General features: G+C 38.0%; 2 protein-coding genes across 2 annotated transcripts; one reads left to right on the top strand and one right to left on the bottom strand.

The window, feature by feature from the left end:
• The first annotated feature begins 895 nt into the window (after window positions 1-895).
• nucb2a (nucleobindin 2a) lies at window positions 896-10,212 on the top strand. Its single transcript, XM_079866260.1, has 13 exons — window positions 896-1,128; window positions 1,655-1,795; window positions 1,986-2,093; window positions 2,176-2,308; window positions 3,990-4,093; window positions 4,744-4,929; window positions 5,012-5,102; window positions 5,197-5,255; window positions 6,374-6,466; window positions 6,581-6,670; window positions 7,896-8,066; window positions 8,164-8,224; window positions 9,712-10,212. The coding sequence occupies exons 2-13, from the start codon at window positions 1,655-1,657 to the stop codon at window positions 9,942-9,944; spliced, it is 1,470 nt and encodes a 489-aa protein (XP_079722386.1). The 5' UTR covers window positions 896-1,128; the 3' UTR covers window positions 9,945-10,212.
• An 848-nt stretch (window positions 10,213-11,060) lies between these two features.
• caprin1a (cell cycle associated protein 1a) lies at window positions 11,061-22,099 on the bottom strand. The gene is made up of 19 exons (XM_079866259.1): window positions 21,948-22,099; window positions 21,126-21,257; window positions 20,396-20,458; window positions 20,208-20,294; window positions 19,798-20,036; window positions 19,641-19,723; window positions 18,083-18,235; window positions 17,945-17,994; window positions 17,729-17,812; window positions 16,256-16,435; window positions 16,092-16,182; window positions 15,452-15,504; window positions 15,263-15,373; window positions 15,049-15,177; window positions 14,207-14,360; window positions 13,883-14,083; window positions 13,681-13,787; window positions 13,521-13,581; window positions 11,061-11,709 (listed from the first exon to the last, which is right to left on the bottom strand). Exons 2-19 carry the CDS (start codon window positions 21,255-21,257, stop codon window positions 11,645-11,647), a joined length of 2,043 nt encoding a protein of 680 aa, XP_079722385.1. The 5' UTR covers window positions 21,948-22,099; the 3' UTR covers window positions 11,061-11,644.
• Window positions 22,100-23,729: the final 1,630 nt, after the last annotated feature.

The raw sequence follows: 23,729 nt of genomic DNA, 5'->3' as shown, positions 1-23,729 counted from the left end.
TCAGATTTTTTTTTCATTTTGTTTGCTGTCATCTATGTTTGAACTGAAAAAAAACATTCTATTAATTATTTTCAATAAATCCAGATAAGTCCTTCTAAAAAAAATTGCATACAAATAAATTTCAGTGATCATAATAATTTTAACCACTTTAAAAAAAAAATGTCTTTGTAATAATGTGAATTATGAGTCAGTGGAAGATCTTTCCTCTCTCTAACCCAACATTTTGGGTTCAATCTACATTTAGCAAAGGAACTTATTATCTGATGTAATATGTTCATAATTGTATTGTCTTATTTATTTTTGTATTTTTCAAGCATTTACTTCATTGCTGTCGACCTATGTTATATGTAATGTAAAATATGTAAAAAGAAAAAGAAAATGTCTTATTTTTTCCCCCTCACTCTTCTCATATCCACCAGCTGGTGGCGCTCCAAGAAAAGACCAACTGCTGTAAGCGTGGCTGGAGTCTTTAGAAATAGAATAAGGAGATTGAACTGGCGCGTACAACAGAGTTATGAAATGGGCGGAGCGTATGATCGGGTTTAAATCATAAATCCATTATTATTATTATTATTATTATTATTATTATTATTATTATTATTATTATTATTATTATTATTATCCGAAGACATGATAACACACATTTACGGCGTAAAATAATTTTTTATCTGTTATATTTTTCAGTGCTTGTCAGAACGGACCAATCATACACGTTTGAGATGAATGAATAAAGATGACTTATTCTGAAATTTACGTGCAGCAAACAGTATAATTATCAAGTTTTAATCTATAATGTTTTAAGCGTACAAATGTTTCATATAAAAAAAAAAAAAACGCCAGTTGATCTTTCGCCTTTCTGAGCCGCCATGCGCCCCCCTCAGGAAGTCATATATTTGCGTCATGAAGAAACAGTATCACTCAAGCCCAAACTGTAAGAGAAGCAGTGCGCTTGATCTACGTGGACGAGCTCTCTGTCTCCTCCTACTGCTGTACTCGGTTAGCTCACTAGCTGCCCTGTTACTGTTAGTCATCATCATCAGTCCAAGATAGCGGGCAGTCAGGAAGCCAGCGGTAATGAAAGGAAGCAGAAAACACCCGAGATAGCTCGATAGAAACCGATCTGACACCGTAAGTGCCGTTATTTAATTGTCAATCGATCCGGATACATTGACCAAAATAGAGCATCAACAATTCAACTTTTCACTCATAAAATGGACATCGAGTTTCGCTGTAACGTCTGGCATAGACTTCACTGTCAATGGAAAGCTAATGAAATTAGCTTCTGTGTATCGAGATCAGGAACCCTTTCAAACCACATGTCTGTGTTACAATTATAGCTTGCCAGCAAAACCACGTATATTTGCAGTGTCTCTTTAATATAGTAGTGTGACCCGCTAACTGCCTGATAATGTCGTTTATCCTTAGTAACGGATTTATTGGAGAGCTGAACTGCCAATCAGTGGCTGTGTTACAACCCTAGTAGTGAGCCGGCTATCCATACAGAATTTTTTTTTTTTTTTACGTTCAGATTTCCAGAAGTGGTAGTCGGCTCGCTAGGTTTTGCGATACATCCTAACGTTATATCTAATATGATAGAGCTGTCATCTTCGGCTTGACGTCTGACTCTGATCCATATGTTTGCTGATTTTTCCAGATGTCCTGTTTAAAGGGGCTCCTCACCAGCTGCCTTGTATTGGCGAGTGTGATGTCCTGGGCCAAGGCAGTGCCAATAAGTTTAGATAAAACTAAGGTGAAACTCCCAGAGGAAACAGTCAAGGAGCCTCCCCAGAGTGTGGTAAGAAACATTTGATCAGTCAATTATGTAACAAGCTTTGGCAGCAAGATATAAGTGGCCTTAGAGTGTCAGATTGCATTAATATGCATGGTTATTTTTGTGTGGGCAATACACTCTTAATTTCGAAAACATTTGACACTATATTATTTATATTATTTTTATGTATAATATATTTATATTATATTTGTAGGACACCGGCCTACACTATGACCGCTATCTCAGGGAAGTTATTGATTTCCTTGAAAAAGATCAACATTTTAGAGAAAAGCTCCACAACACAGACATGGAAGATATAAAGGTAAGAAAACAGCATGGCTTTATTTGTGTTGTATAATGCAAAGGTCGCACAAGGCTAATCTGTTCATTCCTGCTGATTTCAGCAAGGGAAGTTGGCTAAAGAGCTTGACTTTGTCAGCCACCATGTGAGAACCAAGCTGGATGAACTAAAAAGGCAAGAGGTCAGCCGTCTGAGAACCCTGATCAAAGCCAAGCAGGACATTGAAGGAGGGAATGGTAAGAATGGCTGTAATCGTAATCATAATCATAGTTGAATAAATGCTCATTTCATATACATAAGGTGAAATTGCATATTAAAGTTGGCATGAAACGGAAGTTGCAATCATCTATTCTTCCCCATTGAGACATATATCCGAGTAAAATGGCAAGAAAAAATGTAGGGCAGGACTTGATTTTATCCATTGGGAATTGATTGGATAGTTGGACCGTTGTGGTTTGCTATAGAGTGCAACAGTGCCTGTCCCGCTTTTTCAGCAGCTCTAGTTCCGGAAGTATTAATTTTTTTCATAAATTTTTCCCATAGGGATTTTAAAATAGTCTTAGTTAAAGCGTTTTAAGCCATTAATCAGCTACGAGGTGAATCACAACACTACAAATTTAGATTTTAAGCAAAAGTCTTTGAAAGTTTGACAAAAAGACAAAGGTGCAAGACTGTGTACATGACGGCTTGGTGAGGGAAAGGACTACAATCACATGAAGCATTGCGAACAGCATAATCAAATTAAAAAGGAGAAATGGAGAAATATAAAAACTACCCATTTACAGATGTTGATTATGTATTAACAACAATATATTTTAATTTGATTGCAAAATATGCATATTAATATATATATATACATATATATATATATATATATATATATATATATACAGTGCTATGCATAAGTTTAGACACCCATGCTAAAGTTGACTAAAAAGAGGAATAAAAAATCATCTTTTGGAAATTGAACTTAATGCCTTAATTTAAAAAATGAGGAAAAATCCAACCTTTAAGGACACCAATTTTCTTTGTGAATGAATAATGTATGGTAAATAAATAAATGTTCTTCCTTAAAATACAGGGTGCATAAGTTTGGACACCCCTATGTTAAATTCCCATAGAGGCAGGCAGATTTTTATTTTTAAAGGCCAGTTACTTCATGGATCCAGGATACTATGCATCCTGATAAAGTTCCCTTGGCCTTTGGAATTAAAATAGCCCCACATCATCACATAGCCTTCACCATACCTGGAGATTGGCATGGTTTTATTTCAGTTAGCCTAATAGCTAGTTTGATTTGCATTGAGAGATGATCTTATGGAAAGTACTCCATGCCAATCTCTAGGTATGGTGAAGGCTATGTGATGATGTGGGGCTATTTTAATTCCAAAGGCCAAGGGAACTTTATCAGGATGCATAGTATCCTGGATCCATGAAGTAACTGGCCTTTAAAAATAAAAATCTGCCTGCCTCTATGGGAATTTAACATAGGGGTGTCCAAACTTATGCACCCTGTATTTTAAGGAAGAACATTTATTTATTTACCATACATTATTCATTCACAAAGAAAATTGGTGTCCTTAAAGGTTGGATTTTTCCTCATTTTTTAAATTAAGGCATTAAGTTCAATTTCCAAAAGATGATTTTTTATTCCTCTTTTTAGTCAACTTTAGCATGGGTGTCTAAACTTATGCATAGGACTGTATATATATATATATTAATTTCTAATAAATACTGTAATATTCCATAAAAAAAAATACAAATTGTCAATATTTAGATTTTTATGGTGACTTTAATGAGTGAACAGACCACAAACACCAAATAAGACACAACGTCTTGTAGATTCATAGATTTTAAGCATATGGGTCTTGATTTTCAGAACATTCTCTGAACACAGTTCTCTCTCATGTTTCACAGATATGGCGGTAGATCACCAGGCGTTACTCAAACAGTTTGAATATCTGAACCACATGAACCCGCACACATTTGAGGTTGAGGATCTGGACAGACTCATCAAATCGGTATGTCATTACTTATTACCCATCTTTCATAATCATACTTCATTTGATTCTGTCACTTTGAATGCTCCTTTCTTTTAATACTTGATTTTAGTGCTTGTAATCTTTTAAGTCAATAATATATTTTGCATTTAAAATACAATTCATGTTGCATAAAATTAAGTAAAAAAGGACAAATAATTCAAGGTTTCAACACATTTTGTTCAATACATTTTCATGACATTACAGTCATTTGTGATTACAAGATAAATATTTTTATAAATCATTTCATAGAGATTGCACGCACAAAGAACAAGAGCTGAACATAATTAGAAAAATATATTGTCACTAAAGAAATTTCAGTGACATTTCCAGGCCTTTAAAATTCCTTTGTTTTTGTAGGACACAGTTACTAGCACATTGTGTTCATTTTTAAGGTCAATTCCCACAGATAAACTGAAAATATTGTCTCAAATATTTCTGGAATCTTCCATACGCACTTTAAAAGAACATCGTGTAATACTCTGTTGTAAATCCATGGTCAGCATGCATTTCCCTTCTCATTTGGTCACTGAGCAACAGCAATAAAAGACCTTTTATATACATATGATAACTGAAGACCAGAACACATAAAGCTATTATCTTTCAGTTACATTTATGATCTTGCAATATAGGCTACAAATGATCTGGAGAACTACGACAAGGAACGGCATGAAGAATTTAAAAAGTACGAGATGATGAAAGAGCATGAGAGACGGGAACACCTGAAGACCCTTGATGAGGAGGACAGGAGGAAAGAGGAGGAGCACTATGAGGAGATGAAGAAAAAACATGCTGATCACCCCAAAGTCAACCACCCCGTAAGTCTGCACGCATTAACTTCTCTTGATGTTTGATTTCATTGAAGATATACTCATGTTTCTCTGACGTTTTGGTCCATAGGGTAGCAAGAATCAGCTAAAAGAAGTGTGGGAGGAGGCTGATGGCCTTGACCCTGAAGATTTTGACCCAAAAACCTTCTTCAATCTGCATGGTAAAAATTCTTGATAGCTTAGCCAAATCCTGGATATGAGAATGCTGAAATTACATACTTAATATTATTACATTTTCGCAATCTTGTATTGCAGACTCAAACGGAGATGGATTCTTTGATGAACAAGAGCTGGAAGCCCTATTCACAAAGGAGGTACATAAGTGCATACGTCACCACGGAAGATAATATATATATATATATATATACACACACTGTACATTCACTGGCCACTTAATTAGGTACACCTTGCTAGTATCTGATTGGACCCCCTTTTGTCTTCTGTTTTAACTAAACTGCTTTAATTCTTTGTAGCACTGATTCAACAAGGTGCTCAAAACATTCCTAAGAGATTTTGGTCCATATTTACTTGATAGCATCATGTAGTTGCTCCTTTGTCGGCTGCATGTCCGTGATGTGAATCTCCCGTTCCACCACATTCCAAAGGTGCTCTGTTGGATTAAGATCTGCGGCTGTGGAGGCCATTTGAGTGTAGTGAACTCACTGTCATGTTCAAGAAACCAGTTTGAGATGATTTGAGCTTTGTGACAAGACGTAATCCTGCTGAAAGTACCCATCAGAAGATGGGTACACTGTGGTCATAAAGGGATGGACATGATCAGGAAGACTGGTGTTTAAACAATGCTTATTTGGTACTAAGGGGCACAAAGTGTGCTGAGAAAATATCCCCCACACCATTACACAACCACCACCAGCCTGAACCGTTGAAACAAGGAAGGGTGGATCCATGCTTTCATGTTGTTTATGCCAAATTCGTACCCTACCCTCTTAGTGTCGCAGCAGAAGTCGAGACTCGGGCAACATATTTCCAATATCCTATTGTCCAATGTTGGTGAGCCTGTGCGAATTGTAGCCTCAGTTCTTAGCTGACAGGAGTGGCACTGGTGTGGTCTTCTGCTGCTGTAGCCAATCTGCTTCAAGGTTCATCGTGTTATGCATTCAGAGATGCTCTTCTGTAGCCCTTGGTTGTAATGAGTGGTTATTTGAGTTACTGTTTCCTTTCTATCAGCTCGAACCAGTCAGGCCATTCTCCTCTGACCTCTGGCATCAACAAGGCATTTCCCCCACAGATGCTCACTAGATACTTTCTCTTTTTCTGATCATTCTCTGTAAACCCTAGAGATGGATGTGCGTGAAAATCCCAGTAGATTAGCAGTTTCTGAACAACCATGCCAATATTGTAGGTATAACATGCTCTGCTATTTTATAGTAGCAATGAAAATATTTTGTGATTTTTATTTAATTTATCCCAGCTGGAGAAGATCTATGATCCAACTAATGAAGAGGACGACATGGTTGAAATGGAGGAGGAAAGGCTGCGAATGAGAGAACACGTCATGAACGAGGTTAAATGATGATTATAAATAATGGACAAGTTCTCTTTGCATGACCTGACCTGGCAACTTCAGAAAAATTGACAAATCAAATTTTCTGTATCTGTAATCATCTGGCTTTTATAGGTTGATACCAATAAAGACAGACTGGTGTCCCTAGACGAGTTCCTGGTAGCCACAAAGAAAAAAGAGTTTCTTGAACCAGACAGCTGGGAAGTAAGTGTGACACGCTACAGATACATAATTAGACAATTGATCAATATCATCTAATTCATGCATTCAGTAAACAGTCTTTCATGTTGGATGATTGTGTTACGTTTGACACAGTATCAAAGTACAGTCTTGGTCAGAATTACTGGCAACCTTGGTAAATATGAACAAAGAAGCCTGTGAAAATAAATCTGCATTGCTAATCCTTTTGACCCTTTATTACAACAATTCCCCAAAATCTAGCCTTTTATGGAAGTAAAACAATTGAAAATGGGGGGAAAATCTCATTATGAAATAAATAATTTTCTCTAATACACATTGGTCACAGTTAATGGCACAATATGTTTTGCAACCTCCTTTTTCCAAGATAACAGCTTAAGAGTTCTTTCAATCATTTTTCAATCATTTTTGATGAGTTTGGAAAACACCTGACAAAAGATCAGAGGCCATTCCTCCATACAGAATCTCTCCAGTTTTCTATAGGGTTCAGGTCAGAGGACTGGAATGACCATTGCAGAACCTTAACTGTCTGCTCAGTGACTTTTTTTTTTTTTTTTAAATCATTGTCCTGATGGAAGATCCATCTATGGCCCATTATAAGATTTCTAGCAGAGGCTGTCAGGTTTTGATTTTTTTTATCTGTTGGTATTTGATAGAATCTTACAGCCACTTTCTATTTTGTGAAGCTCAACAATCTTTTGCTGCACATCAGAAGTATATGATGGATGATTAAGAGAATTTCAAATGTGTTTTTTAATGAATTACCAACGATGCCAATAATTCTGACCACGACTACTATATAAACCTATCAATTATAGACCTTATGTAGCTCCGCCCCTTTTCAGCGCTGCGCTCATTGTCTTTTGACTTCCGGTCTGTATTTTCACAGCGTTTTGCGTGTTTATTAATGAACGGCTCGTTTTAAAATCTTCCCGGTCGATTTACATTTGTTTAGTCATCTGCTTTAAACATTACAGTCCTCATGATAACTTTCGTTAACTTTACATTAAGTAAATCCACTTAAAAAGCTAATTACTCCTGGACAGAAATGCCATATAAATATACAGAGCGACCGCAAAACGGAAGTTAAAAGACAATTTTCCAAAGATGGCGGCGCCCTTGTTTCTCTGGCGCATAAGGTCTATAAGAGCGAGTGAGTAAAAAATGTAAACAATGGCATTTAACCTTCATGTTTTCCAAGTAATAATTATCTTGGGTTTTCGGATGACAGACTCTAGAACAGAACCAGGCATATACTGATGAAGAGATGAGAGAGTTTGAGGAGCATTTGGTCAGGCAGGAGGAAGACTTAAACCAGAAAGCTTCTGACCTTCAGAAGCAGAGAGAGGATCTAGAGCGACAGCAGGAGCAGCTCAATGCTCAGAAAATAGAACTGCAGCAGGTAACTGAACTGAATTGTCTTGTATCTGCTCATTGAATGAAAAACAAGTCATTATAACAAGTGAATGAAAATCTATTCTGTGCCTCTTTTTTATCAGGCTGTGGAGCATATGGAACGGTTGAAAACACAAAATGTACCGTCTCCTCCTGAGATGCATTGTAAGTAATACTTTCATTTGCAAATGACATATATAACCAGATCATGTAAAGATTACATTGGGTAACTGTTGTTACATTAGGCCCTGAATGTGATATCACCTGACACGTTTTTCTAGTTTTACATTATTCTAGAGAATGTTAAAGAAACATGAGTAATTCTGTTCAGTGGGTTAACAGGGTTTCCAATTTCGCAACTACATAAAGCATTGGATAAAACTGTATGTCTGTGTGTGTTCTCACTCACTCCCCTGACAAGCGTGACTGATGCACTGCAAACAGAGAATGTTTTTCTAATTTCTGCTGGACTCACGCATTACTAGTACATTTGCAGCAGATAAACGCAAGTGCCATTATGTGCTGGTGCGTTGAAAACAAAAAAGGTTCAAAGAACAAAATATTAAAGTGAGGTGAGCAGCTCTAAGCATTTTGCCGCCTTTTACTGCGTTGTTATTATCATGTAACAGGGCTAAACAACTGCTGCGTTGATGACGCAAGTGTATCGCAGTTTGGACCCAAATAATATAATGCAAGCACAGTCCAGCGGGGGCAGGGGAGAGTTGAGCAAGTGAACTTGGGTTCAGACCAGGCAGTCAAACCAAGTGTGAAAGCACCCATAACCCTCTGGTGCTCTTCGCATGGCTGTCAAAAATTACATTTTTTTATATTTATTTCAATGAAATTAATATACTATATTTTAGTTCGATAATGTTTTTCTAAATTATATTTATGCAGTAATTATAATCCATTTATTCACTTTTTAAGCACTTTTTCGACCTGAAAATGCCAACTTAAACCGTCATACATCTTGAATGCTTTGGAGCACAGACTTAAGCTTGGTCTCCTTTTAAAGATGACACTTGGCAGAAGAAAACAAGTTTTAAAAAGTTATAGAATTTTGTGTTTATTGTTATGAAAAACCCAGAATTCGTTTTTCAATTTTTATATGAAATATGTATTTTCCAAAACACGTTTTACGCTGTGAGAAAATCAAAGCCATGAATCTAAAACAAGTTGTGTTCCAAATTTAAGATGGATAGCTCTAAAACATTAGCTTTCGTTTGGGCGCAGTACCAAATGTTTCCACCAGATGAAATTTGCTTCTCATTCGTTTCCAACATGAGGACTACAAGTGTGACTATTTTTTCCCAGGACCATTTAACCTTTTCAAATCATGTCTATGATTTTTTTTGTGTGTGTGTGTTCACATAGTAAGTGCAAAAACCTTTAACAAGTTTCATACCATTCCGATGAAGTAAAAAAAATAAAGTAACATTCTTGGCAAATATATTATTTCAAAAAATGTAAGTGCAACGTTTATTTTAATAACAACATTCCTGGCCAAAATACTTGGTTTTTAATCATTTAAATTTGAAAAGAACACATTTTAAAAGCAACATTCTTGGCAAATATACTTTTTTTAAACATTTGAATTTAAATGCAACACATTCTTGGCAATGATACAACACTTTTTAAATCTCTCATAACAGTTGAGGGAAATGCTGTCCCTGAGTCACTAGGACATGACCAGCCGCCTGAACACCAGCCTCTGCCCCCAGGACACCAACAACAACAACAACATCATGATGTACCCCCGAATCAACAGGATCTAGGACAGGAACACAAAAATATATCCCAAGAAAACCAGCCACTGCCTCCAGGACACAACAGCCCACCCCAAGATTCTCCAAATATGCCCCTCGACCACAACAATGTGCCATAGGACCGTCATATGGCTTTTGTGGATAAACTTACCTAGCGCCAGGCTCACAGAGACTTCAACAAACAGTACCTCCTGTCCAGTTCTAGTCAATGATTATCTGCGTTCATGTGTGCTGCGGTTAATTAGTGGGAAAGTGGCTGGTTTCATAAGCCTAATACTTTTAATGCAGACTTTGCTGTTTGGTATAAGTGTGTTTGATTTCTTTTTGTTATTGAAAATATCTTTCATACGTTGTAGATTTTTTTTTTTTTTTTTTTTTTTCAACACAGTGGATTGGATGTCTGTGGATAAGCTTTTGTTTTGCACATTTAGTTTTTGGAAATTTTAATGGCCATGAAAAGCTACTTTAAACCTAGTTGTGTGGTATCAGAATATTGTTGAATTGTACTGGAAGATTTTGATTAGGGCTACTCTGAATTTTAACCGTTGCTTACAGTGGGAAGTTTGAGAGTTAAGTCAGACATCAATAAAAAATCTATTTGAAAAAAAAAAATGTTTTTTTTTAATAAACAAACAAATATTTACTTTATGTAAAGGAACAGTGCTGGTTCAGTACATATTAAGCTCAATCAAAAGCAAAAATGAAGGTTACAATGAGGCACTTTTAACAAATGCGTTTACATTAATTCGGTTAAATCTGGCATATTATTTGCACTGTAAAGATGTTTAAACAATAATTTTTACATGGGTTTTTTGGGTTTAAACTTTAAGGCATTGTGTTTTCATGGCAACAAAGTTCTAAAATTGGATATAACCCACTGATCTATATAGAATGACATGTCATTATATAGATCAGTGATATAACCACAGAAAAAAGATTAGGAATCAATTTTTTGAGCTAATCAAGATGATGCCACAATGCTTTCAATTTAGCTTAACTTGTACTGAACCCAGAACTAGTATGAAGTGGGTTCTAGGTCGCAAGTTTCTGGACGGTTGCGCTATACTTGACCCATCAAAAACCATTTGTGACCATCATATCAATCAAGCACTAATAATCTAAAAAATAGCTGAGTTTAAGATATTAAATGCACAAGTGTATTTGATTACTTCAAAGAAGATTCGATCTGCTCTTTCTTCATACTAAATGCGTGCAGAATAACTCTTTAAAGTGGCTTGTCCTTCAAAAATCATTTATTTGTTAGCATTAAGTCTAATCAACAGTAATAGGAAGAAATACAATGAAGCAGTCATTCAGCCACATACAGTACAATGCAATTCCTGTAAACCATTTGGCTGAGCCAAAAAAAGAGAAAATAACATACAATACAGTACGTACAAGAAAATTCTTCACATTCACTTAACAGTTCGTTTGGCCAAAAACTAAGTGCCTTTGGTATACGGTGTACTTCACATTCAAAATCTAGTGGCTGTTCCCAGCTACCAAGTCATTATTCCACCAAGATCGATTAAAATCCAGACACCCATAATCAAAGGCACGTGTTCTGTCTCAAATGTGTAAAGGCTGTGCAATAGCATATGATTGAGAGAAAGCTTTGAGAGCTCTGAGCAATTACAGTGCTGGGAGTGCTATGGTCTCATTGATACTGTATTTTCCCAAAACCATTGATTGTGTCCTTACTTGCTAAGATGCAGTCATCTAACTACATGGTCTGGAGTGGCACGGCTTGAGTTTGAGTCCAAATGGGTGGAGGAGATAAAAGGGTGGAACAGGGCTGATATTGGCTAAAGGACTGGGTTTAGCTGGTCTGTTGGGCAGCCATGGGACCCATTCCTCTGCTGGACCGATATGATCCCCCACGTCCTGAAACCCAAATACATCAGAAAATCAATGCTGAGTTAAATAGTCTAGTCGCATTCAATGATTTCTGTGCCAATTACAATGAGCACTTTCCCTGCTTTTAGCATAGTACAAGCTGTTCCTAAATCACCAAACAGCACAATAAAGAATGCACGTTATCTACATTTATACTACAAGTATTAAAATGCAAACTGTAAATCCTACAAACTACAAGATTCATCCGAACAGCTCCAGAACTCATTATAGCCCTCAAATACTCACATGTACTCAAGTCTTGCTGTTCTTAACTTGACTTTGAGAAAAAAAATGTAATAAAAATGATAAAGATAAAAGGCTCTGCAAATGTAATAAACCTAAACCATCTTTAGCAGTTAGAGAAAAAGTCAGTAGCAACATAATTGTGCGCAGCAGGATTCTCTGAAATTTGCATGACCTTTTTTCAGTGCATTTCTTTGTAAAAAAAAAACTGTTTTAGCTTTCCTAAAATTGTGCAATCCACCAAACGGCTGCTAATGTTCAGGTCACGCAAGGACCATTTAAAGGGACAGGTGACCCTAAAATAAACATTTTGGATCATTTACTCACCCATATGCAATTCCAAACCCATATTTTTTTCTTGCGTTGACGGTATATGCCAACAATAAGGGGATATTATGCCAGATGTTCTTTTCTTTCAGTTTTTTTCCATACAATGAAAGTGAATTGTGATCAGTGAGTCAAGTAGTCTATGCAACTTTTAGATTTAATATTTAAAGTACTCCTATATTTTCCTGTCATGGTCACCATTCACTTTCATTGTATAGAAAACAGCAGTGTCAACATTGCGCTAAACATGTTCATATTCCAAGGAATAAAGAAAATCATACAGTTTTAGTATGACAGACTTATTTTGTGAGCATTTTTTTAACTTAAAGCAGGAAAAGCAGTGCATCAGCTATGGATTGATTTGGAGCAATGTCTTTTATCGCTTCCCCGATTGGAGGCAATCTGAGAGCCATTTTGTTTGATCAACTTTCACACCCAATTAAGAAAAACTCTTAAGCTTGTTGAAAAGCAAGATATAATAAATGACGCAAGGGGCAGGAAAGCAAACAGCAGAGTTGCAGAAAATGGACCGATAAGCGGACCAATCACCTGCCTCCCCTTAGAAGACTAAAAGAAACAGTCAACCTCAAACACTTTAGCAGACAAAGGGTCACAGGACAGGTGAGAGGACTCCTCAGCATGGAGAGCAAAAAGGAAGCAGCGGCAGACAAGCAGGTAATGCAACACATCTTTATTGAAACATTCTCTCAAGGAGTGACATGAGCATACAAAGGGCAGGACAGCAGAAAAAAAAAAATCTTCAAATGAAATGGGGTGAAAAAAACAAACAAACAATTAATGCCTTCAGTACCCAATAAACAGGCAAGAACCAAGTGTGGGAAAGGGGACAGGCCAAAAAAAATATCAAAAAACACTCCTATGGATTGGACCGACAGTGGCAGTTAACTTTTTGCATTTTCTTTTATAAAAAAAATAAATTAATGAAAATCTTTCAAGTTTACAGGAATATCTATGTTTTAAACATGACCTGGCTGAAAAATCACAACACTGACAGTTTCAGCTCTCCACTGTGTCTCTGTAAAACACATCAGTATATTAAAACCATCAAAGTGGGCTTACTTGAATCAATAAGCCAAAAAAATAACAAAACCACTGATAGGAGTAAAAATATGGGCTAGGGGAAACATTCTCAATAACTGAATGTTCAAAGTGGCCAAAAAGAAACAAGTCTTCCCAAAGATTTTAGGATCGCATCGCTTGAGCATTACCTCGAGAGCAACCTCGAGGTCCCTGGGTAGCTCCTCGCTTGAAGCTTTGCTGATATCCGTCCTGTAAAGAAACCACACGGAACTTCAAAACATGACAGATTACAGAAACACATATTTAAGACTTCTCAAATCTCCACGGTATTCATTTTCTTGAAGTTACCCGTGGGTAGGTGTTGTTGGAGTAATCTCGCGGAGTGCTGAACTGAGTTTGCCCATATCCGGTGTTAGGAGTATTGGGGAATGGAGCACGATATCCATCGTATCCACCTAAACATAAGGAGAAAAAAAAGGTTTGATTGTATGATTCGTACTGGAGTTCAGACTAGAATGTCTCGGCACAGATGAAAGAAGTCCTGTCTCACCTCTAAATCCATTTGATGGTCCACGGTAGCCGTTCAAAGCACCTCTAGGATTTCTGGGTCCAGCTCGTGGCATTGCTCTGTTGCTGTAAAACGACTGACCTGGCCGCCCAAACCCTGTGCCCTGCCCCGAGGGCTGCTGAGGTGCAGACTGGTGTCCCCCTGCAGACGGAATACCTTGGTCTTGAGAATGGAAAGGGCCAACTAATAAGAAAAAATTTATTGCGTAAGATATATCATCACATATTACACATAAAGATATTTATTTTATATCTTTTCACATTACGCATACACAAAATGGCACAACTTTAGCAGCAAATCTCTTACCCGACTGCAGGGCTTCTTGAGGCATTTCCTGCTGCTCAGCTGGAAGGTTGGCCTGTGTGCTGTAGCCTTGACCGTAACCGCTCTGATATTGGCTAGAAATCTTCTGCGAGTCCATCTCACTGGTTGGAGGAACTGGAGCATTCAAATTGAACACCTAATGGAGGAGAGAACATGTAAGCATATCAAAACTAGCATGCGGCATCTATTTATTTGGACTGTTATGCCATGTCAGCCTTTAAGACTATTAGGTAAATAAATGTTTAAACAGATAAGGAATAAACAAACAGGACATCATTTATCTACACAAATAAAAAAAAATAAAAAAAATGTAGGTGCACTTGACATTACTAAACACATTCTTTAGAATTTTTTTTTTTTAATAAAAATCATTGACCGTTAGTTATAGTCATGCAAGTAATGGCTCATCCACAAATGGTGGACAACAGGCTTGAACATGATAAACTCAAATGCTGATGCTCATAGAAATATATCTTTTTAAACAAAACAAGCCTGTCAGGGGCCATTCACACGGAATGCGTGTTTTTCGTTTAAAAAACATGAGACGCACAGCATTTAAATAACAAAAAAAAGGTCTAAAGATGCTTTTTTTTTTTTTTTAAGTTGAACTTGACTTGAGATGCGAAACGTGATCGCAATGGTCAAACATTTCTGTATAGCACTTGTTTACATGGAAAGACAATGGAAAAGCAGCACCATGTAATGCAAAAATGTGTTCTGTGTGAACGGCTCCTTGCGCAGCATGACAAACAGAACAGAAGCAGAATGGAGACAAACTCAGGGGGTGAATTTGGAGAGGGTGGAGTAGACAGGTTGAGGCCTACCGCTTGCATGGACTGGAATGGAGCTGCGTTAACGTTGATGCCGCTGTGAAGGGGTTTGGAGACAGGCTGAAACACCTGGGGCTGAGAGGAAGGGGTGGGGGGCTGCTCAGACGACAGAGGCATGGAAACCTAGGGTGTATATCCTACGTCACTCACATATCTATGCCATAGTGTACACACAGCATTCTGTGAAGACTGTGGTGTACGACGTTACCTGCAGGGGGTCAATGGAGTCTGTCTGTGGTCGGGGCTCAGAGTTATGAGGGGGCTGATAGAGAGGGGGTGTGGAGGAGTAAGCCTCTTTTGGAGCCGAGACCATCGGGACCTGGAAACCAAAACGGAAAAGGGTTTCAGGAACGCCTGAAAGCATGTTTGAAAGCATGTTTTTGGTCATTGAACTTACTTGCGTGTGTTCAGGCTGCACAGAAAGAGCATTGTGTTGGGGGAGTCTGGATTCTGTATCAGCAGAAAACATTGAAAGAGTAACATTTTAGGATATTAGTGGCATGAACTGGTTTTGGCATGAGCTGAAATAAAATAACTATTGGCAACTACCTAAAACAAGTTGAAGTACTAAAATTACTTAAATTGAAAACATTAAAAGTTTTATAGAAATATAAAAACTAATAAAGATTTTTTTTTTTAAATGACAAAGCCTTAATAAAGGCTTAAATGACAAAGCCTTTTTTTACTATAAACAATATAATTCAACATATTTTATAACAATATTACTATTTATTGTTTATTATAATAAACAAAACAAATATTAATAAATGCTACAATAGTATTGAAATACCATAATCGCACTGGTGCAAAGAATCTTTGGACTTTGTCATAGCTCTCAAACCAAATATGATGCCAGTCATTGAAAAATCAACATTATTTGGTCATGAAACAAAAACCAATGGCATCAGATGATGTCAATGATGCATCGAAAGTTGCCATATTCAAATAATAAGAAAAAAAAAACCCTCCCATTTGAGTATAAGTTTAACAATTTTTGCTTTAAGAGCACACTATTACTTTAAAGTTTGTATACCAACCTGGTGGACAGACCATTTGAACAGGTTTCATGGGCTGCGCCGACACAATTGCAGGATCTAAAGGCGGTCCCTCAAACTCTAGCATGGAGTCCTGTCCACATTACACAAGTTAGAAAAGGCCACTGCTACATTTGAAGAGATGAATAAAACATTCTGCAGTTTACCTGCATAAAGTTGAAGGTACCCTGCATTTGAGCCATGAGGTCTTGTACCACCTGCTTTCGGACCACGGGATCTGTTGCAGGGGTAGGGAGGACGGCGTTCAGCGTGTGTGGTTCTGAGCTGACCAGAGCTGGGCTCATGGCTGGAGGGGGCTGCTGAGGTTGCTGAAGGGCACTGACCGCCTGAAAACCAATGATTACATGGTGTAAACACAGAAGTAAAAACCGCTTAGCCTTTTTTTGACAAATCAAGTCAGGGTTCCTACACATTTAAAGGTCCCGTATTATGCCCCTTTTCAAAAGATGTAAAATAAGTCTCTGATGTCCCCAGAGTGTGTATGTGAAGTTTTAGCTCAAAATACCCAACAGATCATTTTTTACAGCATGTTTAAATTGTCATTTTTGGGGGCTCAGAAAAACGCGCTGTTTTAGTGTGTTCCCTTTAAATGCAAATAAGCTGCTGCTGCTGCACGGCACAGGGGGCGGAGCTTCATGAGCTCGCGCTCAGTCTCTCAGGACAATTTCATCTCACGGAATGATGATAATATCAGAAACTCTCAGTAACGGTGTTCATTTCGAGTCGGACAATAATGCCTACAGAGTCAGAGTGCTGTATAGAGATGAAACAGGTATAGTTTAGTAGTTTAATTACGGTTATAACGTATTTGTCATTTGCTTGTATGTATCCATTATTAATAGCCTACAAGTCTACTGTTTCGGACCAGGTCCGAATGATGATCAAACATATGCTGATGAGTTTAATAAAGTTTATTGTACATCACACAAAAGATGAAGCGTCAGTTTTACTTCAGAAAATCACCATAAGAGCTGAGTAAACACAGTAAGTTATAAGAAGTGCGCAAGTACATAAACAAATTTCGGTAGAGTTGAGGGAGCATTTTCTTTCAAAACAAAATAATTCCACCTCGTCTTGGCTGCCTCAGATTTCGGGAGTAAATAGAGAGAGCTATGTGGATTAATACATCCAGCCCCACAACACCTACAACGCTTGGGAGACATTCTCATCAGTGCAGCAGCTGTGAACTCGATCAGGGCGGGTCTATGTTGAAACGGCAGTGTCTGTCAACACTCGTGGGCGGGGCCTGTGCTTAGTGACGTCACTAAAACAGCATTCTGAAAACAGGTCGTTGGGAGACACTGCTGATGATTTATGGGGATTAATAAAAAAGGAATGAGTGGATTTTTATCACTATTGGCTGGTTGTGTACACACACTGCCAACACACATTTATGTCCAAACAGCATAATTTTGCATAATAGGGGACCTTTAAAAATTCCATACTTTTCCAGACTCAAATTTCCAAACCTCTCTGTAGATTTTCAGACCTTATTTAACATAAATGGATAGTTCATACAGCATTGTATTTGGTATATGGTACAGATATCTGTAAATATTTTCTTCTTTTTCCCACCCACTTCCCCAATCTGCGTAGGAACCCTGTGAAGTGCATCGTACCTGAGAACTCGTGTTCCACTCTGCTCCTTGTTCTTTGTCACTGCTGCAGTAGGTGGTTTCTGGAACGAACTGTCTGTTTACAAACTATTAGGAAAAAAAGAGGTGACGAGCATTAAGAATGCTATGGCTGAAGTAGTGCAGTCCAGGAAATGTTTCCACAAAATTAGGGTTTACTCTGAGCATGTACATAGAAAGTATAGTAATATCAATCCGCACCTCTGTTGATTCAACCTCAATAGTTTCTGTGTATTCTTGAGTGGATCCCTCTATGAAAAGACAAGAACATCAACATGAGCCGTCAGCTGTGCGGGGAAGCGTTTCTTTTCTCTGAAATTTGATGGTATTTGTTTTTACCTGGCTCAGCGGGGCGGTCCTCGCTCTCTGATGACTCCGCTGCTGCCGCCGCGGCCCCCGTCTCCTCTTCACACACTCCATTCTGATGTGTTTGAGTACGATCAAAGTACCCACTTAGCAGCATCTTGTCCAAGGTTTCCTTAAGGGCTTTGTCTGTTAAAGTAACATAAAATTCAAGGGGTCAAGGTTTAGCATGGTCCACAGTTAGTCTCTAATCATTTGGACTCAAAAAACATCTTTCTTCACTGAAGGTAGTTTCAGCAACAATATCAGCAAATAAATACAGCAATGTCTCATAAGCTGAGTTTGCACAATCTGATACTATCGTGATCCCCACCCTCTCTGTAGGAATATGCAAGCAGGCCCTGTCCATCATTGAAACCTCCAGCAGAGAGGCTTTGCGCACACCACTGGCTGCCTGCCCAGCTGCTGACGTGGGTCACAAGTCAGCATGAAGCACTGCTGACCCTTGTGGGCCCGAGACAGAGCAAAGCTTTCAAAAGTCATTGCAAGTGCCACCATTCACAGGGAGGCCAAGCGAGGGATGGCCGCATTGGTATTCAGACTCACTGGAGAGCAAATATTAGTTTGATTATACAGTTGACATGGATCAAGACCATTTTGACGATTACAAACGCAATTTTGAAACAAACAAATAAACAAAAATGACAATGACACAAGCAGTGAAAACAAAAACAAATTACTCTTACGAAATGGTTCTTTTTAAAACATTTACGAAACAGCCTCAAACTCACTCTTGTGTTAGAGGGCTTGTAAACAGCTCTAGTACGGATTGTTAAAGTGACGCAAGTCTCACAATCCTAAAATATACACCACCCTTTACTAACTGGTTGTTCAGATGATAAAGTGTTATTAAAAGTGTTAGTGAAGATAAACATTCACAATAGAGCTTTGTTATACATGACTATTACTGTCATAGGAATAGTATTATAACATTATAATTATTATTAGTAGTAGAAGTAGTAGTAGTGGTATTATAGTATAGTAGTATATAGGGATGAAATGGATTCAAGTGCAACCATAATCAAAGTACTGTAGCGCACAGACTCTATCGTTGTTGTGAAATTGCCGTTTTATTTTGCACCGGCAGTTATAGGGTTAATGTGGCGAGTTCAAGGCCAGGTAGAGAGAAATGAGTGAGTGCGTTTGTCCCTACAGTTGTTCTTGCGCTCCGATTAAAAGTTCAGAAACGGAGGCTCCCTTGTCTGTTGTCCTTGAGATGTTACAGTACTCTCTCAATATTCAAAGTGCAAACAGAGACCATAGCCACAACTAAACAGTCCAGAGATGGGTACTGGGAGACAGTCTATTGTATTTATGCAGCCTTGTATTTATGCATCAGGGAGCTTGTGTTTTACTTTTACTTTCAAATTCACGATTGCGTGTACTCCGTGTATAGGGAGCGGACAGGAAATCTCGTCACATTTTATTCTTGCGAGATCTTGTGCCACACCCCTAATATATATATATATATATATAAAATGTACCCCCCAGAATGATACCCGTGTGGCAAACACTGTCAGAAAACGTTACTTACATGTGGTTCCAGCCACAGCTTTATCCCTTCCGTCCAAAAGCTCCCACAAATGCACGGCTGCTTCCTCAAACTGCTCGGCCAACCTGGAATCAAAAGTAATTTATGATAAAGATATCCCAACATGCCGAATTATCTAACACAAATGAACTGTCCTCACCTTACGCTAGAGTCCCGCTCAGGCCCAATCAGCTTGTAGAACTCGTCCAGGCCAGTGAGTTCTGACTCTGTTAGCAAGGGGGCTTCCCCACTAGACTGAGTCAGGTCCTGCCTCACACTCTCCTCCCCCAGCTGCTCCAGCAGGTACTGCACCTCCAGCACTGCCTTCAGTCTCTTGCGCTCTGCCTCCTCCCTCTTCAACTGCTCCCGTCGTGTCGCCTTTTTCACCGTTTTCTGCATCTGCAACAGAACAAACAACAAATTTTAATATCAACTGGTCGAAACAAACTGGAACTCTGCGCTGAGGTCAAGACGAGATTGATTTTGTTGCGTCCCGCAGCATTTTTTGCATCAAGGTTTTAGCCTAGATGGAGGGAGACCATCTTTAATCAAAATCAAAAACACACTTACCTCCACATTTAAAGCCAGGAAGTTCTTCTGCAACTCACGGGCAAAGTCCAAGTTGTGAGCCACCTCCGGAGCTTTAGATAAAGCCTCCTACACATATAAAACAAAGAAGCACATGCATTTAATATATAAAACAATACCTGCTGATATATTGGAGCACAGAAAACAAGCGTTGAGTATAGGCCACATACCAGCTGATCCTGGTTGAGGCGTTCTCCTTTGTTCTTCCTTGTCTGGTAATCATCCAGCTTGCTCTTAACAGAGAGTTTGCTCATATTAATGGTGAGGAGTGGAATGCACATTGCAAATGCAGATTAAAATGCAAATTCCATAAAACCGATCAGATACGATACGACTATCTTTTGTGTAAAGTTGTCATCATATTTTATACCTTTAAATTCAAACCACAGAGCAGTCTGTTTTCACACTATATTGGTTGAGGTTCATTGTAAATTAAGATTCATCAGTCATGTAAAATTTTTATTTGCATTCCTTACACTTTACTAGACTAACATTTCAGAAACCCAATGCCATCTTAAAAATCCAAAACAAATAAATTCTTGTCAGTAATGCAGTTAAAGATAGCCTATGTGACGTGTAAGACGCTACATCAGTATTAAGAAAGAATTGAGGCAGATTTCAAGTAAAACTGGATAACAGGAGAAAAAATGTATAGGAGAGGACTGGATCTTTCCCATTGCACACTGATTTGATTATATGGCTATTCCATACTACAAATGAAGCCAATGTTGCAAAAACATGAACTGCATTTATGTTAATCTGCATTAGATAACTAGCAAGATTTCAGTGAAATATTACAAAGAGAAAAATGTCTTTGGAATTAAATGCACAATAATATGAGGATTGTGTATGAAGTAAATAAATAGGATCCAGTTTAATATCATCTTAAAATTAAGTTACCTTTTTCTTTTCCATGTTGCGAACCTTCTTGTCAATTACAACAAGAACTTGCTTGAGGGCATCAGATGGCGCAGAGCCCAAATCCGGACTGGAGGAGTGAACAGCATTGTCGCCAGTGGTCACTGATGGCATCTGTAAAGATAAAGCCAATGATGATTTGTTGTCATATTTTTCAGATGTCAAAGAATTAACTACATAAAAAAAAAAGTATGCATGAAAATTAAACATTTTATCTGAAGATACTCAATGATACATTTATACAGGTAAAAAAGAAACAAGTTTCCGCTAATTAAAAACTCAAAATTTAAGCCTGCATTTTTGGTCAAGAGAGCAAACAAAGGTCTATCGGGTATCCCAACTGAAGACACTGAAACCCCCACTTGTCTGGGATGAACCCCCAATTTTCCAAATCCATAAATTATTATATAAACAAACTGCCAATCATCCACAACAAAGCAGAAGGAGATTATTATCCTTGGAACACCTATAGTGTAATTCAGCGTGATCCTAAAACGCTTTAAAGTCTAGCAGACTCAAATCTTTCCTCTTGCCCGGATGGTCCGACTGTTGGCCAAAAGCACACCCCTTCAGCTCTATTAGCTAGACGTATTAACACACAACAGAATGAATGAGCAATCAGACGTCATATAACACATAAATATAAACATATAAACACAAAACTGCAGTTACAGGATCAAACTTTAATCGCGTGCTATTACATTCTCTGACTTAGCGGATTGTGAGCGTTAGCCGCTAGCTTGAGCTGGTCATCGCTTTCGTGGATGCAGAACATTGACTATTCTTATAACCGTGGCGTCTTACCTTTACTTTCAATGTTTTGAAAGATTTACTTGTATAATACAGTTGAATTTCAGTGTTTTAGATGTTATTTTCTACAAGTACAACAGACGCTCCCCGGCAACTCCAGCAGCTCCGCGAGTTTCGTCTTAACAATGCAGAAGCGCTGAAGGACCCTTATTAGGTGTCTGTGTCTGTTGCCTGAACTCATATCCAAAAGAAGGTATCATTTATAAACAAACCCCTTATTTATAAACTAGGTAATTATTTTGTTACAATATTTTATAGATATTGTGTCATATATTTATCACCACTCTGTATACTGTAACCGTCCAAAAATATATTGATGCCTTGACGGTTCTGACAGATTAAATACTTCTACAGTGAACATGATTGAAAACATATATATAAGTAAAATAAAAACAGAACCAAGTGCTTCCAAACTTGTTGAAGAAAATACTGACTTATTTTAAATCTGTCTGTCTGTCTGTCTGTCTGTCTGTCTGTCTGTCTGTCTGTCTGTCTGTCTATCTATCTATCTATCTATCTATCTATCTATCTATCTATCTATCTATCTATCTATCTATCTATCTATCTATATAGTCACCTTCATTTAGGCTATATAACTCGTTATTTCAGAGCAGCTTTACAGTGATAAATAGGGAAGATAATGACCAATGATGCAAAAAAGAATCCAATTCTGCTGTAAAACATATCTAAAAAAAACAAAACAAACAATAGTATTGCCATTATTCAGCTCAATTCAACTCCGGTCAGTGTTGATTCAGTTCAGTAACTGTAAAGTTAATCAATAAGCCTATGAGTTAATTCAGCTATAAAGCCGCTCTGCAGAACAGTGATGTCATCATCCAGCTCTCAGCCTGTAGTATACGTTTCCTCCACTAGAGGCCAGACTTGAGCTGTAAAGTGGCACTGCAGGCAAGAGCTCCTCTAGTGAACATTTCTCATTGATGGCTACAAACTACAGCGACAACAAATGACCAATTTGGAGTGTAAGTGAAACAGGGTGCACTCTCTCACTTTCCACCAAAGCAATCTCCTTCACATAGACACTAATAATAAATACATATTATCATCATTTTAGTGTCTAAGGATAACATAAAACATATATTATTATGATATCAGTGTTCAGAGATGATAGTTCAGTGGCTTGAAATATTAGAAATCTTCTATGAAAATCATGTCTTGCTCTATTTTCAGGGATGCTCTCTTTCCTATATTCGGTATGTCTGATGGCCACAAGCTTAAGTTGCCCCACCATTTAGTGTGCTATAGTCTCACCGCAAAGTGGAGTGGTAAGAGACCCCTTTCGTCTGAGGGGTAAGGAATTTATTTGCACTGACGGGAAAGCAGACTTTTTTTTGAGCATGTAGAAAAATGACAACTGAGAGTGATTTAGCCACCCACAAACACGCAAGGCTGCACACATGCATGTGTCTTGCATGTATGTCCTCCTGAACTGAAGCTTTTATGTGGACGTCTGTTTTTTTAGAATAATTATCTTTGTTTTATGAGTCAAAAGCTCAGACCAGCTTCAAAAATCACTCAGCTATATCAGGCCACATTTTTATACAGAGTTTGGCACCATAAAGATCAATGGTGTTTTAGCGAAGAGCTGGTGAGCTTCTTTCTGTGGACCACAGGTCATTTAACAGCTCTGTCTGTGTCTTCATCTGTTCCATACAAGCGGTTGTACTGATGTGCACAGAGTTCTCTAGTAGTGATATCACTCACAGATATTATTTTTGGTGAATCATATGAACTGACACGGAGAAAACTATACTG

The sequence above is a fragment of the Squalius cephalus genome (assembly GCF_949319135.1).
Source record: "Squalius cephalus genome assembly, chromosome: 3".
Taxonomy (NCBI): domain Eukaryota; kingdom Metazoa; phylum Chordata; class Actinopteri; order Cypriniformes; family Leuciscidae; genus Squalius; species Squalius cephalus.
This window is presented reverse-complemented; position numbering and strand designations above follow the sequence as displayed.